The sequence below is a fragment of the Phyllobates terribilis genome, unplaced genomic scaffold (assembly GCF_046119375.1).
Source record: "Phyllobates terribilis strain yellow unplaced genomic scaffold, ASM4611937v1 Scaffold_4__5_contigs__length_816908805, whole genome shotgun sequence".
NCBI classification, from domain to species: Eukaryota; Metazoa; Chordata; class Amphibia; order Anura; family Dendrobatidae; genus Phyllobates; species Phyllobates terribilis.
Genome location: NW_027362764.1, coordinates 299,334,096 through 299,349,856, shown reverse-complemented (window position 1 = coordinate 299,349,856; position 15,761 = coordinate 299,334,096). Strand labels below are relative to the sequence as shown.

The window sequence follows — 15,761 nt, the reverse complement described above, 5'->3', positions numbered from 1 at the left end:
CTCATGTTTTTGACATAAAACTATTACTTTACAATTCCATGACACCTGAGGACCTTTTAATATTTTGTATTATGGCATCTCATTTTTAGAAGGCTGTGCAACTGGCCAATGATTGACACTAAGCTATTATAATTCAAAGTAAAAGAGCTAACTTACTTGGACTATTGTTGTTTGTATATTTTTATCGATGAGACACTTCCTTGATGGCAATATATATATATATATATATATATATATATATATATATACAGTGCCTACAAGTAGTATTCAACCCCCTGCAGATTTAGCTGGTTTGATAAGATGCAAATAAGTTAGAGCCTTCAAACTGCAAACGAGAGTAGGTTTTATGAACAGAAGCATAAATCTTACAAACCAAAAAGTTATGTTGCTCAGTTGAATTTTATTAAATTTTAAACATAAAAGTGTGGGTCAATTATTATACAACCCCTATGTTTAATATTTTGTGGAATAACCGTTGTTTGCAATTATTGCTAATAATCGTCTTTTATAAGACCTGATCAGGCCGGCACAGGTCTGTGGAGTTATCTTGGCACACTCCTCCATGCAGATCTTCTCCAAGTTATCTAGGTTCTTTGGGTGTCTCATGTGGACTTTATTCTTGAGCTCCTTCCACAAGTTTTCAATTGGGTTAAGGTCAGGAGACTGACTAGGCCACTCCAACACCTTGACTTTTTCCCTCTTGAACCAGGCCTTGGTTTTCTTGGCTGTGTGCTTTGGGTCGTTGTCTTGTTGGAAGATGAAATTACGACCCATCTTAAGATCCTTGATGGAGGAGCGGAGGTTCTTGGCCAAAATCTCCAGGTAGGCCGTGCTATCCATCTTCCCATGGATGCGGACCAGATGGCCAGGCCCCTTGGCAGAGAAACAGCCCCACAGCATGATGCTGCCACCACCATGCTTGACTGTAGGGATGGTATTCTTGGGGTCGTATGCAGTGCCATCCAGTCTCCAAACGTCACGTGTGTGGTTGGCACCAAAGATCTCGATCTTGGTCTCATCAGACCATAGAACCTTGAACCAGTCTGTCTCAGAGTCCTCCAAGTGATCATGAGCAAACTGTAGACGAGCCTTGACATGACGCTTTGATAGTAAAGGTACCTTACGGGCTCGTCTGGAACGGAGACCATTGCGGTGGAGTACGTCACTTATGGTATTGACTGAAACCAATGTCCCCACTGCCATGAGATCTTCCCGGAGCTCCTTCATTGTTGTCCTTTGTTGTCCTTGGGTTAGCCTTGACTCTTCGGACAAGCCTGGCCTCGGCACGGGAGGACACTTTCAAAGGCTGTCCTGGCCGTGGAAGGCTAACAGTAGTTCCATAAGCCTTCCACTTACGGATGATGCTCCCAACAGTGGAGGCAGGTAGGCCCAACTCCTTGGAAAGGGTTTTGTACCCCTTGCCAGCCTTGTGACCCTCCACGATCTTGTGTCTGATGGCCTTGGAATGCTCCTTTGTCTTTCCCATGTTGACCATGTCTGAGTGCTGTTCACAAGTTTGGGGAGGGTCTTAAATAGTCAGAAAAGGCTGGCAAAAGAGATCTTTAATCCACACATGTGAAGCTCATTATTCTTGGTGCCTGAACTACTTCTTAATACTTTTGGGGGACCAAACAGAATTCTTGTGGTTTGAGGGGTTGAATAATAAATGACACTCTGAATTAACTTTTAACGTTTAAAAAAAAAAAAAAAAATTTGCTGCAGTGCATTTCCCACTTCCAGGCTGATGTACAGTACAAATGTCACAATGCCAAGTTAAATCTGCAGGGGGTTGAATACTACTTGTAGGCACTGTATATATATATATATATTACATATATTATTATATATTAAAACCCCTCGTTATTGAAGTACCATTGTACAGCTTTTCTCAGGAGCTATTATCCAGTAATGATGAATAACACAACCGGTACAAAGAAATCTTTCCTTCCAATAATTCTTTGCTTCATTATAATAAACTTCAGTTCTCAGTATACATTTTCTTCAATGTAAACATAGAATGGAAAATCAATCACCACTCTTACCAGGGTGAAATATGTCCATGAAGATATGAGGTATAAACAGCTCCATGTCAGCCCTATCCGCAGAGACACTGTACCAGTGGCAAAACGTCCACGCCTCATCCACACCTTACTTGGACAGTGACGTTTTGCGCAGAAGTAAAAATCCGAGCCTCAATGGGAATTAGTTTGAGTTATGAAAATATTTACCTTGATATCCATTAAATGGATCACCAGAAGGCAAATTAAAATAGTACTGAATGTCTCTTCCTTTATATAGAGTCTTTCTTGAAAACCGCTTTACTTGGTAACTGAATTCATAATTAAGGTCCTGTATAGAAGTAGCAAGAAGAGTCTCGTCATGCACCTCGGTTAAATCATTTTTATGGAGATTATCTCAATGTATAATCAGCACTGTGAACTTTTTACTACTCAAAGTCTCATAGCTATACATGGCTGCAGTTATACAGGCATTCCAGAACAAGTACGGTCTTGTTTAACAGCTGAATAAATGCAACAATAATATTTATTAGTAACAACCAAAAAAAAAGCTTGAAGTACCGTATTTTTCGGACTACAAAACGCACTGGACCATAAGATGCACCTAGGTTTTAGTGGAGGAAAAAAAAAATTGAAGCAAAAAATGTGGTCATGCTGCATTGTTATGGGAGAGGGGGTCTGCTGCTGACACTGTTATAGGGCTAATTCTATACTAATAACCCCCATCCTGGTATATATAGCCCCACTTTCCTATTATACGTGGCCGCCATCCCCATCCTGGTATACATGGCACCCCATGTCATCCTGGTATGCATGACACCCTATCCTGGTATGCATGGCACCCCTCATCCCCATCCTGGTATGCATGGCACCCCTCATACCCATCCTGGTATGCATGGCACCCCCATCCTGGTATGCATGGCACCCCCATCCCCATCATCACGCTGCACACAAAAATTAAACGATTCTACTCACCTTCCTTCCCTCTGCTCCAGCAATGCGTCCTGTTCTGCTGCCAGCAGCTGATCTCGCAGTGTGAGAAGCGCATGACACCACTGCCTTGTGCCACACGCTGAGATGAGCTGCTGGAATAATCACTGCACTCCACACTGGGACTATGGGTGTGGAGAGTAGTAACTATTTGTTCTCCTTAACAGTGCGCAAAGTGTCAGCCGCTGCTCCTGCAGCAGCTGGGTAATCGCATGTGCCCGCTGTTAAAGAACATGAATATTCACTGCACTCCATACCCATGGGAGTGGGGAGTAGTGAATATTCATGCTCTTTAATAGCGGGCGCACATAGCCGAACCGCTGCAGGAAGCCGGCGGCTCCTGCTAAAACTGTGCACGCTATTAAGGACAATGAATATTCAGTGCTTTCCACTCCATTGGGCGTGGGGAGCAGTGGATATTCATTTTCTTTAACAGCGGGGACAGTGTTGACTGCAGCAGGCGGATCCTGTCTCCTGTGCCCCGCTCCTCTGCCGCTGCCACTCCCTCCCATCCACAGACACAGCAATACCATTCGGACCATATACATTCGGACTAAAAGATGCACCCCCCACTTTCCTCCAAAAATTTTGAGGAAAAGTGTCTTATAATTCAAAAAATATGGTAGGTTGTGCAGTAAATGTTCCAAATGAGAGCACAAAATCTCCTTTTATTAGGACAAAGTATTGTAAAGCCACATATCCAACATAAAACTATTGTGTACCAACAAAATATCATGTACCTCTTTTCCTGATGTGCAGAAGATGCTAAAAATAGTGAAGATCTCAATACCACTGTTGGGCTGAACCTGACAGGTCATTTTATATGACATTTCATTTACTGTAAAGTATAGTTGTGACCTTCCAATCCTGTATCCACGTGAATCTAGAAAAAAGTAGAAAAACAAGTATTGTGTAAATGGATAAAAAGATTTCCTGGCTGGGAAGCATGACAAACTGTACCTATCAAAAATATCTAGCGTTATTAAAAAAATAAAAAAAATGTGTGTTTACACGTCACTGACTGCGCTCTGCAGTGTCTATGAAGGATGGCATGCTGGATGGCAGCGCTCAGCTGTGATCCAGCCTGTCATCTCAATGCCATCCCAGCGTGGGAGAATTCTCCTGCTGAAGCGCTGAGCGCAGGAGAATTTTCCCACACTGTCAGTGACGTGCATGAGGTGAGCCGAGTTCATTGGACATGACCTCGGCTTATCTGGATGCCGTCACAGCCAGACACTGCAGAGTGCAAGCATGCCTGTGCTTCTCAGTGTCTGTGCCGTGGCAAGCTGGATGGCAGCTTTCAGCTGCGATCCAGCCTGTCATGTCAATGTAGCAGAGCTGAAGCTGTCATGGGAACCATGGAAAGGTAAGGATGAGGTTGCTTTATTATTTTACTTTTATAGCAGGAGATCATTGGCTTTAGCTGGAATGGGCGTGATGGTAAGTATGGTTTAATTTAGAACATTAAAGAATTGTGTGTTTATTTAAATTAAAGGACTTTATTCTGGGTGTTGTGTTTTTTTAAATACTTTACTAGAAATTCATGGCGGTCATGTCTAATATTGGCATGACCCCATGAATTTTGGGCTTAGGGCCAGCTGATAATGCCAAGCTGGCCCTAACCCCTTTATTACCCAGTGAGCCACCGCACCAGGGCCCTGGATGAGTTGGGTACAGCGCCAGAAGATGGCACTTCTATGAACGCGCCATTTTCTGGGGTGGCTGCGGACTGCAATTTGCAGCGGGGGGCAAAAAGCTTGGGCCTCCCTGCGTTGCGGATTCCAGCCCCCAGCTGCCTATATGTACCTGGCTGGACACAAAAATAGGGCGAAGCCCCACGTATTTTTTTTTTTTAATTATTTCATGAAATTCATGAAATAATTTAAAAAAAAGGGCTTCCCTATGTTGTTGTGTCCGGCCAGGTACAAATAGGCAGCTGGTGGTTGGGGGCAGCCCGTTCCTGCCTGCTGTACCCGGCTGGACACAAAAATAGGGCGAAGCCCTACGGCAATTTTTTTAAAATTATTTCATGAAATTCATGAAATAATTAAAAAAAGGGCTTCCCTGTATTTTTGTTTCCAGCCAGGTACAAATAGGCATCTGGGGGTTGGGGGCAGCCCGTTCCTGCCTGCTGTACCTGGCTGGACACAAAAATAGGACGAAGTCCCACGTATTTTTTTTTTTAATTATTTCATGAAATTCATGAAATAATAAAAAAAAAAAAAAGGGTTACCTATATTGTTGTGTCCGGCCAGGTACAAATAGGCATCTGGTGGTTGGGGGCAGCCCGTTCCTGGATGCTGTACCTGGCTGGCATACAAAAATATGGCGAAGCCCACGTCAAAATTTTTGGGAAAAATTAATTGAAAAATAATAAAAAAATAATAATAATTTAGGTACTGCATCTTTATTAACCCCTCACGTGGAGGGGTTAATAAAGATGCAGTCCCTAAATGTGTTTTTTCTTTAATTTTTTATTGAATTTTTCACCAAAAATTTGACGTGGCCTTCGCCATATTTTTGTGTCCAGCCAGGTATAGCAGGCAGGAACGGGCTGCCCCCAACCCCCAGATGCCTATTTGTACCTGGCTGGAAACAAAAATACAGGGAAGCCCTTTTTTTAATTATTTCATGAATTTCATGAAATTATTTTAAAAAAATTGCCGTGGGGCTTCGCCCTATTTTTGTGTCCAGCCAGGTACAGCAGGCAGGAACGGACTGCCCCAACCACCAGCTGCCTATTTGTACCTGGCCGGACACAACAATATAGGGAAGCCCTTTTTTTTTTAATTATTTAATGAATTTCATGAAATAATTTAAAAAAAAAATACGTGGGGCTTCGCCCTATTTTTGTGTCCAGCCAGGTACATCTAGGCAGCTGGGGGCTGGAATCCACAACGCAGGGAGGCCCAAGCTTTTTGCCCCCCCCCCCCGCTGCAAATTGCAGTCCGCAGCCACCCCAGAAAATGGCGCGTTCATAGAAGTGCCATCTTCTGGCGCTGTGCCCAACTCATCCAGGGCCCTGGTGCGGTGGCTCACTGGGTAATAAAGGGGCTAGGGCCAGCTTGGCATTATCAGCTGGCCCTAAGCCGTAAATTCATGGGGTCATGCCAATATTAGACATGACCGCCAAGAATTTCTAGTAAAGTATTTAAAAAAACACAACACCCAGAATAAAGTCCTTTAATTGAAATAAACACACAATTATTTAATGTTCTAAATTAAACCATACTTACCATCACGCCCATTCCAGCTAAAGCCAACAATCTCCTGCTATAAAAGTAAAATAATAAAGCAACCTCATCCTTACCTTTCCATGGTTCCTACGACAGCTTCAGCTCTGCTACATTGACATGACAGGCTGGATCGCAGCTGAAAGCTGTCATCCAGCTTGCCATGCCGCAGACACTGAGAAGCGCAGGCATGCTTGCACTCCTCAGTGTCTGGCTGTGACGGCATCCAGATGAGCCGAGGTCATATCCAATGAACTCGGCTCACCTCATGCACGTCACTGACAGCGTGGGAAAATTCTCCTGCGCTCAGCGCTTCAGCAGGAGAATTCTCCCACGCTGGGGTGGCATTGAGATGACAGGCTGCATGGCAGCTGAGCGCTGCCATCCAGCATGCCATCCTTCATAGACACTGCAGAGCGCAGGCATGCTTGCGCTCTGCAGTGTCTCTGAAGGATGACAAGCTGGATGGCAGCGCTCAGCTGTGATCCAGCCTGTCATCTCAATGCCATCCCAGCGTGGGAGAATTCTCCTGCTCAAGCGCTGAGCGCAGGAGAATTCTCCCACGCTGTCAGTGACGTGCATGAGGTGAGCTGAGTTCATTGGATATGAGCTCACCTCATGCACGGCACTGACAGCGTGAGAAAATTCTCCTGCGCTCAGCGCTTCAGCAGGAGAATTCTCTCACGCTGACTGCTAGCGCAGGAGAATTTTCCCACGCTGTCAGTGACGTGCATGAGGTGAGCCGAGTTCATTGGACATGACCTCGGCTCATCTTTATGCCGTCACAGCGAGACACTGAGGAGCGCAAGCATGCCTGCGCTTCTCAGTGTCTGCGGCATGGCAAGCTGGATGGCAACTTTCGGCTGCGATCCAGCCTGTCATGTGAATGTAGCAGAGCTGGAGCAGTCGTGGGAACCATGGAAAGGTAAGGATGAGGTTGCTTTATTATTTTACTTTTATTGCAGGAGATCGTTGGCTTCAGCTGGAATGGGCGTGATGGTAAGTATGGTTTAATTTAGAACATTAAAGAATTGTGTGTTTATTTCAATTAAAGCATTTTATTCTGGGTGTTTGTGTTTTTTTTTAACTTTGACTATGGGGTTAGTAATGGGGGAGTCTTATAGACGCCTCTCCATTACTAACCTGGGCTTGATGTCAGCTGGCATTATAAGCTGACATCAACCCCAGCCCTATTACCCCACTGCCACCGCTACAGGGCAGTGGGAAGAGCGAGGCTAAGTGCCAGAATTGGCGCATCCTATGGATGCGCCATTTTTGGGGCGGCTGACGGCTGGTGTTTCTAGCCTGGGAGGGAGCCAAAATTCATGGCACCCTTCCTGGGCTATTAATATCAGCCCCCAGCTGTCTGCCTAGCTTTTGCTAGCTATTAAAATAGGGGGTACCCCACGTCATTTTTTTTTGCGGGGTCCCCCATTTTAATAGCTAGTAAAGGCTAGGTATTCAGCTGGGGGCTGATATTAGTAGCCTGGGAAGCTCCATGGGTATTACCCCCTTCCCAGGCTTCAAACATCTGCCCCAGCCGTCTGCTTAACCTCCGCTAGAGACTAAAATTACGGGGAACTCCACGCCAATTTTTTTTTTCAATAAATCCTTTATTTTAACACTAAATGACAAGTACAGTAATCAACACTATCACTGTACTTCTTATATATGTGACTGACATGTTGCTATGTATCTAATCTATGTGTGATGCTCTATTCTTTCTATTCTAAATTGTCGGGTGCCGATGCTGAATTGCCGGCCGGCTTTTTTAAAGAGACGGTGCATGAAAACACTATTATTTTTTTTAATAAATCTTTTAACACTAAATGACAAGTACAGTAAGCAACACTGTCACTGTACTTCTTATATATGTGATTGACATGTTTCTATCTATCTAATCTATGTGTGATGCTCTATTCTTTCTGTTCTAAATTGTCGGGTACCGGTGTATGCCGCTGCTGAATTGCCGGCCGGCTTTTTTAAAGAGACGGTGCATGAAAACACTATTATTTTTTTTAATAAATCCTTTAACACTAAATGACAAGTACAGTAAGCTGAGCGCTGCCATTCAGCTTGTAATCCTTCAGAGACACTGCAGAGCGCAGGCATTATGGGAACTTCCGATTACGGTATTCGATATTCTAAAAGTATCGGAACTCAGTATGGGAACTCCGATACCGCGAATATCGGTTGATACCCGATATTTTAGTATAGGAATGCTCAACACTACTCGTAAGTTATTGTGGGATCTCTGCTTAGTGGAGAGAGAAGCCAGGAACGGTCACAAGACCATAGGCACTGCTTCAGGTAAATCTCTCTTTTCTGTTCTATACAGCCCATCCTGCAGTTCATAGCTCATTTTAGTTACCAGTACTCCAAAACACCGCTGCTAAAGGGCTTGGCTCTTTCTGTGGCATTGTCCCTAAGGGTAGAAGCTCTGTTCTGGACACTGCACAGCTATGCAGGAAGGATACCAGCTGAGAGTCACTATAATGTGCAGGACAGCCCCTGGAACTACAGGATAGTTCCCATGGCTACTGAAGGGTAAACAGAGACTGGTGGGGCATCCCTTCGTGGGTGATGTGCAAAATAAGGCATATTTAAAAATAGGTTATATTGGCACAAATGAATTAATAAATGCAGACATTATATACAGCAATACATCAGTATTGCTGCATAGAGTAAGAAATCACAATTTCAGCCACAGGTTGAGTTTCAACAGAGCGCTGTGATGGCAGGCAAAAGGGTCTTCAGCAGACTCCTGGCTGCGATAGCAGCCCATGGGCATTGGGCACGTGGAACAGCACCCCTCCATGCTAGAGCGTTGTAAATGCCACTTTTTGTTGTAGACAGATCCTGGCTGTGTGTAACAATATGGTGTGCGTTCAACCTTTGAGCCTCCCAATTTGTCCCATACATGTGTAAGTAGATGGACATATTGCCCACGTTCCTCCTTGAAGAACAATATGTTGTGTAATGTGAACTGTGATGTACGTTAAAAGCTGTTAGTATTGTGAATTGCTTGACAGTAGGGATAGCAGGAGTTAATGGCTGGGACGAGTCCAGAGAGGGAAGGGCTAAACTGAAGGGAAAGAAAGTGACAGTTTCCTGTTGAGGCATCAGATAGGGCCCGGAGTGCACAGAAATGAGACCTAAGGTCTGATGTAAGCAGTGCCGTATATCTTGCATGTCTCTAGCTATGAGAGGAGACTGGAAGAAAGATTGTGTGATCCGTAGCAGAAACGAGGTAGAGTGTCCAACAGACACAGTGATATACCGGACAAGGGTCCTGGGAGCGGATGCCTGGCAGTACAGTCTAGAGTTTATAATTCCTAAAGGTAATGGGCCCAGACAGGACTGAGTACGCAAGATGAAGAGAGTGCCCCACGTGGAAGTTCCAGAGCATCAGTAGAAGAGAAGATAATTACCGGCCATACTGACAACGTAGCTCTTCTACGGGGAAAGAAGACTCGGAACTGCGGGTTGCGTAAAGGACACTTGCTAGGTGAACTGTAGTGTCGAGCTGGGTTGTGGTGAAGTAGTGAGGAAAAATGAAGAGAAAGAACACAAAGAGAGAAAAGAGAAAGGGATTCAATTAGTGAGAGGAAAATGTTAACATCAATGAAAGAGAAACATCAGCCATATTTTCTATACCATGTCAAGACACTAATGGTGTGAATGACACCCTATGCAGACCTGTATGCAATTAGAATATTAGGCAGCCACCCCATGGATGTTTGATGGGTTAATAAGTGGTTGTTTTTAGTACTTTGCACCTGTGCTGCCCCCGCCTTTATCAAGGGGGACCTGCTGCATCCTGTTTGTGTCTGGACATAGTATTGCAAGTATGGCTGCTTTTTCTTTTTCAGTGATGTTTTTACTGATTTTTAGTCCTTTTTTCAGTGAATTGTTGAGAAAAATGTTAAGCATTATCAAGGAAACGTTTGAGAAGATATGTACCCGCTATCTACTGTATATAACCCTCACCAAGTAAAAAGTTTATTTTGAACAGGTGGGTTCCCTCCTTGAACTGTTAACTATCTGGTCTTGGCCAACCAGCAACATCAGTTAGATGCGGACTACACGGGCATAGCACCCTCACAGCACAAGTCCACACACCCAACCAGGACCCCCACCTTCTTGTAACGTGGCGAGGCGCAAGAGACGAGTACCTCACACATGGCTACCACCCTGAGCCATGTGTCACTGCACGGTTGGTTGGTGAGCAGGGAACAGGGGCTCCTACCCTGTCCCTAACACTAGGGGAGCCCTAGCTCACCATATTCTTCGGGATACCTCTGAAGGTGAGGATGCCGGGGCCTCCGCCCTCGCCCTAACTCCTAAGTTAGCCCTCCATCTGTTCTCCTCCCCCAACCAGGGAAGGGGGCGCTACTGTGCACCGTAGAACACCCACCCAACAAACAAGGCTACACAGACAGGGGTAAACAGAAAACTCCAGGCACATGAAATATTCACTTACATAAAACAGAGGGAAGCACCAGGGTGTGAAGGTAGGGGAATAAACCAAAATGAAGAAGGATAAGGAATTACCATGAGTACACACCAAACAACAGTCTCTGATAATCCCTCCAACACTCCTTCTCATAATAACTCCTCTCCCTCCGTTAGCCATGCAGCAAAAGCTAGCTCTGACTAAGACTAAAATCAGAGCCGAGATTATAAAGTGAAAAGGACTGGCTAACCGAGCTCAGATGTGAGCACCAAGATTTCCAACATGGCCATTTAACCCCTGTTCTGGCAGAAGAAATAAAACATGTCTTAAAATGAAGGAGAAGTGCTTCTTCTTAGAGCCGGAGTAGGAGCCCTCAGACTCTGCGGTCTTCTGGCTCCACACCATTGCGGTAACCTCGTGACACCATGTTACACTTGGTGTAGTTGGCAGGATCGAGTCTCGCACCAGGAAGAACGAAGGGATGCGGGGAAGACTCGAGTTACGTGTAGGATGGCGACCGTTAAGCAGTCATAGATGGCACAGAACATGGATTTCGTAATGGCAGTTAATGGCGCAGAACAATGAGCAGATGTCATCGTGGACATAGAAAGAACGAAGAGGAGTCCAGCCATCCAGATCTTACGCCTACCACAGGGAGTGTTGCAACTGGAAGTAACAGAGCCTACAGCTTTTAGTGGCTGATGCAGTAAGACGAAGTGGAAGGAAAAAGCCCGTCCAGTAAGGTGTGACTTAAGAAATAGGGGAGGAGATAGAGAAAAGGGAATGGGGAGCCAAAGAAAACCCCACCTAGTGAAAGGCGGAGCCATGATGCACATCAAGAGTTAGAAGAGACAGCGCTATTTGTGGGTTGGAAGTCTGAGAAGGGCAGTATAATGATGGCAGAGTAAGAGTTGTTGGTGAAAGGAGGTCAGGCGCAGAGCGAGTGGAGAGGGGGAAGGATCGGGCAAGGATGGTTGCGCAAGGTGAGGCCAGGCTGTCTGATGGATGAGATGTAGGCTAGATATGAGCAGGAAGCTGAGTCTCTTGACTGTGGCCTTGTTCATGGCTCGTGGAAGGGCCAAGCGCATGGAGGCCCTATTGACCCAGATGCCAGTGGGTTGCCCGCCAACTCCAGATGAGGTTCGCATTCTCTGAACGAGCACCCCGTGTCACCAAGGAGCAGTGGATTGCCAGCGTAGTCCGGGATAAGAAGAGATGGGAGGAGTGAGTAATGGCCCAACTAGCTGGCCCTGGAAGCAAGGACCTGGTTCGGCAGATAACATGAGGGATGGTCCTGTACTTCAACTGTGAGAAGGGGTACATTTTTTTTGGAAGAAGAGCATACCAACCACACAGTATACGTCAATGCCCGATCTGTGTGGCGAGGTTGTGGTCCTCTCTATTCGCAGAGCCTGCAACCTGAAGAGTGGGTGCAATTCTTAAAAGAGGATGGTCCAAGGGGGTGGTATGTGGTGGCCATCTCCAGGGTGAGGACAAAGCCCAAGACCAAGAGACAGTCTGCGGCAGTCCCACCCCATGTTGAGGTGCCCATCTTGAGGCTCTTGAACCCACCATGTCTGGGGGTTTGTGTAAAAAAGGGGACCAGAGCAGCGGTCCCAAGTTCCTGCGGCTCCATGGAAGAACTGGGAGCTGGAAGTGAGGTGACTGCAGGGCAGAGACAGCAAACCCAACTGTCGTGCATGTGGCGCAAGGTGCACACTCGGCTGTCTATTTACTGGAGGCTGGGTCCAGGATGAAGACATGGGTCTAAAGACAAGTAAGAAACACTTCTTTTCATGGAGAAGGAGCTAGAAAAGGTCTGTGTTGATCCTGTTGCACCATTGTATTTGGAACACTTCCCGATTTCTGTAAGGTCAAAGTTTCAAAGGGTCTGTGACCCGCAGATATCCGGGACTCCCTTATGTTAATGGCCACGGATGGCCAAAGTAGGTTTTCCCCGCACATCCCACTGTTGGATTAAGAGACATTGCAGACGCTGGAGGGTCCTACACCCACAGCCAAGGACTGAGTCTGATCCAGAGTGGATGTCGTCCCTAAGGGACTGTGTGTGTTCCTGCCTTGTAGACGGATGTGGAGTGAAAGGACTGTGTCCCCATCCTTCGGACTGATGGGGAACAATGGATTATGCACTTAACGTGAAGGAGGGTATAACACTGGTGGGTATGAACCCAGTGCGCCAGGGGCCAGGCTTACCTTGGAGGGGCATAACTAAGTGACTACCGGGTATTCACCAGACCCTCTGATGCTGAGGATAGTCTTAGCCGCTAGCAGTCCTCGAGTCTGCAGCAGCTGACCGGAAGGTCTGAGGTTCGGGTACAAGGCATAGAGGGGAGAGTCAGAGGTGTAGTTAAAAGGTCCGAAGTTGAGGCTGGCAGCACAGCATCAGTAAACGTAGCTGAGGTCTGGAGCAGAGAGGTCAGGCAGGATGGGTAAACAGGCCGGGTCGTTAACGGAATGCGAAATACAGAGGAGGGCATAAACATGTTTTAACAGAGTACGAACCAACGTTTAGATGGGGAGTGGTAGGAGGAGCTACCTAATAAAGGCCCTGCCAGCACAGGATAGGCTGGGGAAGCTAATCTTTGCAGAACACAGCAGGGTTAAATCCATGCAGAAACCGGTCACGCCCCCTAAGGCAAAATGAATGCCATAGCAAAAGCAGCAGTGCTGCAAGAAGCAGACTCAGCGAGATGACCTGAAGCAGGGAGAAACAACACGGTGAGCAAAAGGGCGCTGAGGAGGCATGTGGGTTACTGCCGTGACAGATGGACTGTGCCATGTTGCTGGCTTGAGGGCCCTTGCTAAGAAGGGCCAGATTGACCCAGAGGACGGATTCCGTTTCAAAGGACTTCGTCAGTTGTGGTTCCGGGGTGCTCACCAAGGAGGACCGGCCAGCGCTGCTCTCTGACTAGGAAAGGGCTCTACATTGTTCTGGTGTTTCTTGTGTGAAGACGAGTTTGAAGACAGGTTTCAGATGGCCAAGGATGGCCTTTGTGAAAAAAGGAGGAAATGTAAGGAGATGGATATATTGTCCACGTTCCCCTTTGAAAATCAAGTATAATGTTATGTTGTGTAATGTGAACTGTGACGTATGTTAAGGTGTTAGTATTGTGAATTGCTTGCCAGTACGGATAGCAGGAGTTAATGGCTGGGACTAGCCCAGAGAGGGAGAAGCTAAGCTCAAGGGAAAGAGACAGGTTCCTGTTGAGGCGTCAGCTAGGGCCCAGAGTGATAGAGAAGAGACCTAAGGTCTGGTGTGAGCAGTGCCGCATTTCTTGGGTGTCCCTAGCTGTGAATGGAGACTGGAAGAAAAGTAGCATGATCCTGAGCAGAAATGTGGAAGAGTGACCGAGGGACAGAGTGATTTACCGGTGATGAGTACTGGGAGAGGACGCCTCTTAGTATGGCCCAGAGTTCATAATTCCTAACGGTAACAGGCCCAGACAGGACGCAGTATGAGAGACGAAGAGAGTGCCCCGGACGGGAGTTTAAGAGCGTTACCCTCCCCAAGTTAATGTTGAGTAAAAATTTTATTTTGAACTGGTGGTCTCCCTCCTTGAACTGTCAAACATCTGATCCTGGCCAACCAGCCACATCGGTTACATGTGGCCTGCACTGACGTAGAGTCCTCAAAGCGCAAGTCCACACACCCAGCCAGAACCCCCACCTTCATGTTACATACCGAAGCGCAAGAGACGAGTACCTCACCTGCGGTTACCGCCCCATGCCATGTTACACATGTACTGCGAATGCTGAGAAGGGGTTAAGCCTCCCATTTAAATTTTGCTGCATTATATTATAATGGTGGTGGGCTTCTAATAAATTGCAGCATTGTCCCTGGAAGCTGCGCATATATGGTAATACTTCCTCTTATCTCTTTTCCCTAAACAGAGAGGACTTAAGGTACCGTCACACTTAGTAACGCTACAGCGATCCCGACAACGATACGACCTGGCAGGGATCGTTGCTGAGTCGCTGTGTGGTCGCTGGTGAGATGTCAAACAATATAACTTTTAATGATTATATGATAAAAATGGCCAATGGCTCAATAAAAATAGACAAAAGACATGATAAACCAACAAACGACACACATAGACATTTAGTCACAAACCACGGGGGCGAGGGTGAGTTTACCCAATATTACAACCCCCCAGCAATAAGGCAGTGACATGTAAGTAAATGAGAAAGGAACACTCTCACCGATAGTTGGAGTATAGCCTTACTCAAAGCACAAGAGGATCCCCACTTGGCTGGTTACTTCATCCAGAGAGGTACAATCCACAGAAGAGATACAAACAAATGGGGGGGGGGGGGACGACTACCCACACATTACCCATAAAGCGATATCTCATGTATATCATTGGAAATGGGAAACTTTTTGGGACATGTGCAACAGATCCCCGGCTCACCTATTTATCATTTAACTTATGCCATCGAGGCTCCACTGGAGGAAAATCTCTTTGCTTGCCAGGTTGGCTACAGTGAACCCTCAATTCATTAATCAGAACTAGCGTTGTGCCTCAGTTAGCACAACTGAACAAGGTGATTATTTGCATTTTTCCTTACCGGTTTCTATTTTACAACTCATTCATTTTTATTTAAAGAGACATTAAAGGGGTTATTTTCTTTCACATAATATTTAGACCCAGCTGCAGTTTGTTAAAAAATAAAATATTGACTTTCTGGATCCCCCAGCAAGTCTTCGCTACTGCTTCTGGTGTCCAGCATTGGCTGTGGCACTGACGTCACGTCAACAGTGCAGCAGGAAATCCGTTAGCTCAGAGGCTCTGCCAGTGTATACGGAATGCCCCGTTCAACTCACTGATAGACTGTCGCACTGCTGACATAACGTCAGCACGACACCAGTGCCAAACACAGGGCGCAATGGCAGAGATTCACTGGCACGCCCAGGGAAGGAAAAGTACAGCAAGGTTTGTTATATTTCACCAAACTGCAGCCGGTGCTGAACATTATCTGAAATAGAATGACCACTGTAAGCAACCAAAATACGTGGTAAATGTTTTTGGCTATAGGTGATTCCAC

At 46.1% G+C, this 15,761-nt stretch overlaps 1 protein-coding gene across 1 annotated transcript in view; it reads right to left on the bottom strand.

The window, feature by feature from the left end:
* PKD1L1 (polycystin 1 like 1, transient receptor potential channel interacting) overlaps positions 1-15,761 on the bottom strand; it is an 808,959-nt gene that overhangs the window by 468,807 nt on the left and 324,391 nt on the right. The window contains exons 29-30 of the mRNA XM_073676922.1: positions 3,749-3,891; positions 2,229-2,349 (exon numbers count right to left, since the gene is read on the bottom strand). Coding sequence (XP_073533023.1) covers positions 2,229-2,349; positions 3,749-3,891 — 264 coding nt within the window. The remainder of the gene's footprint in view (positions 1-2,228; positions 2,350-3,748; positions 3,892-15,761) is intronic.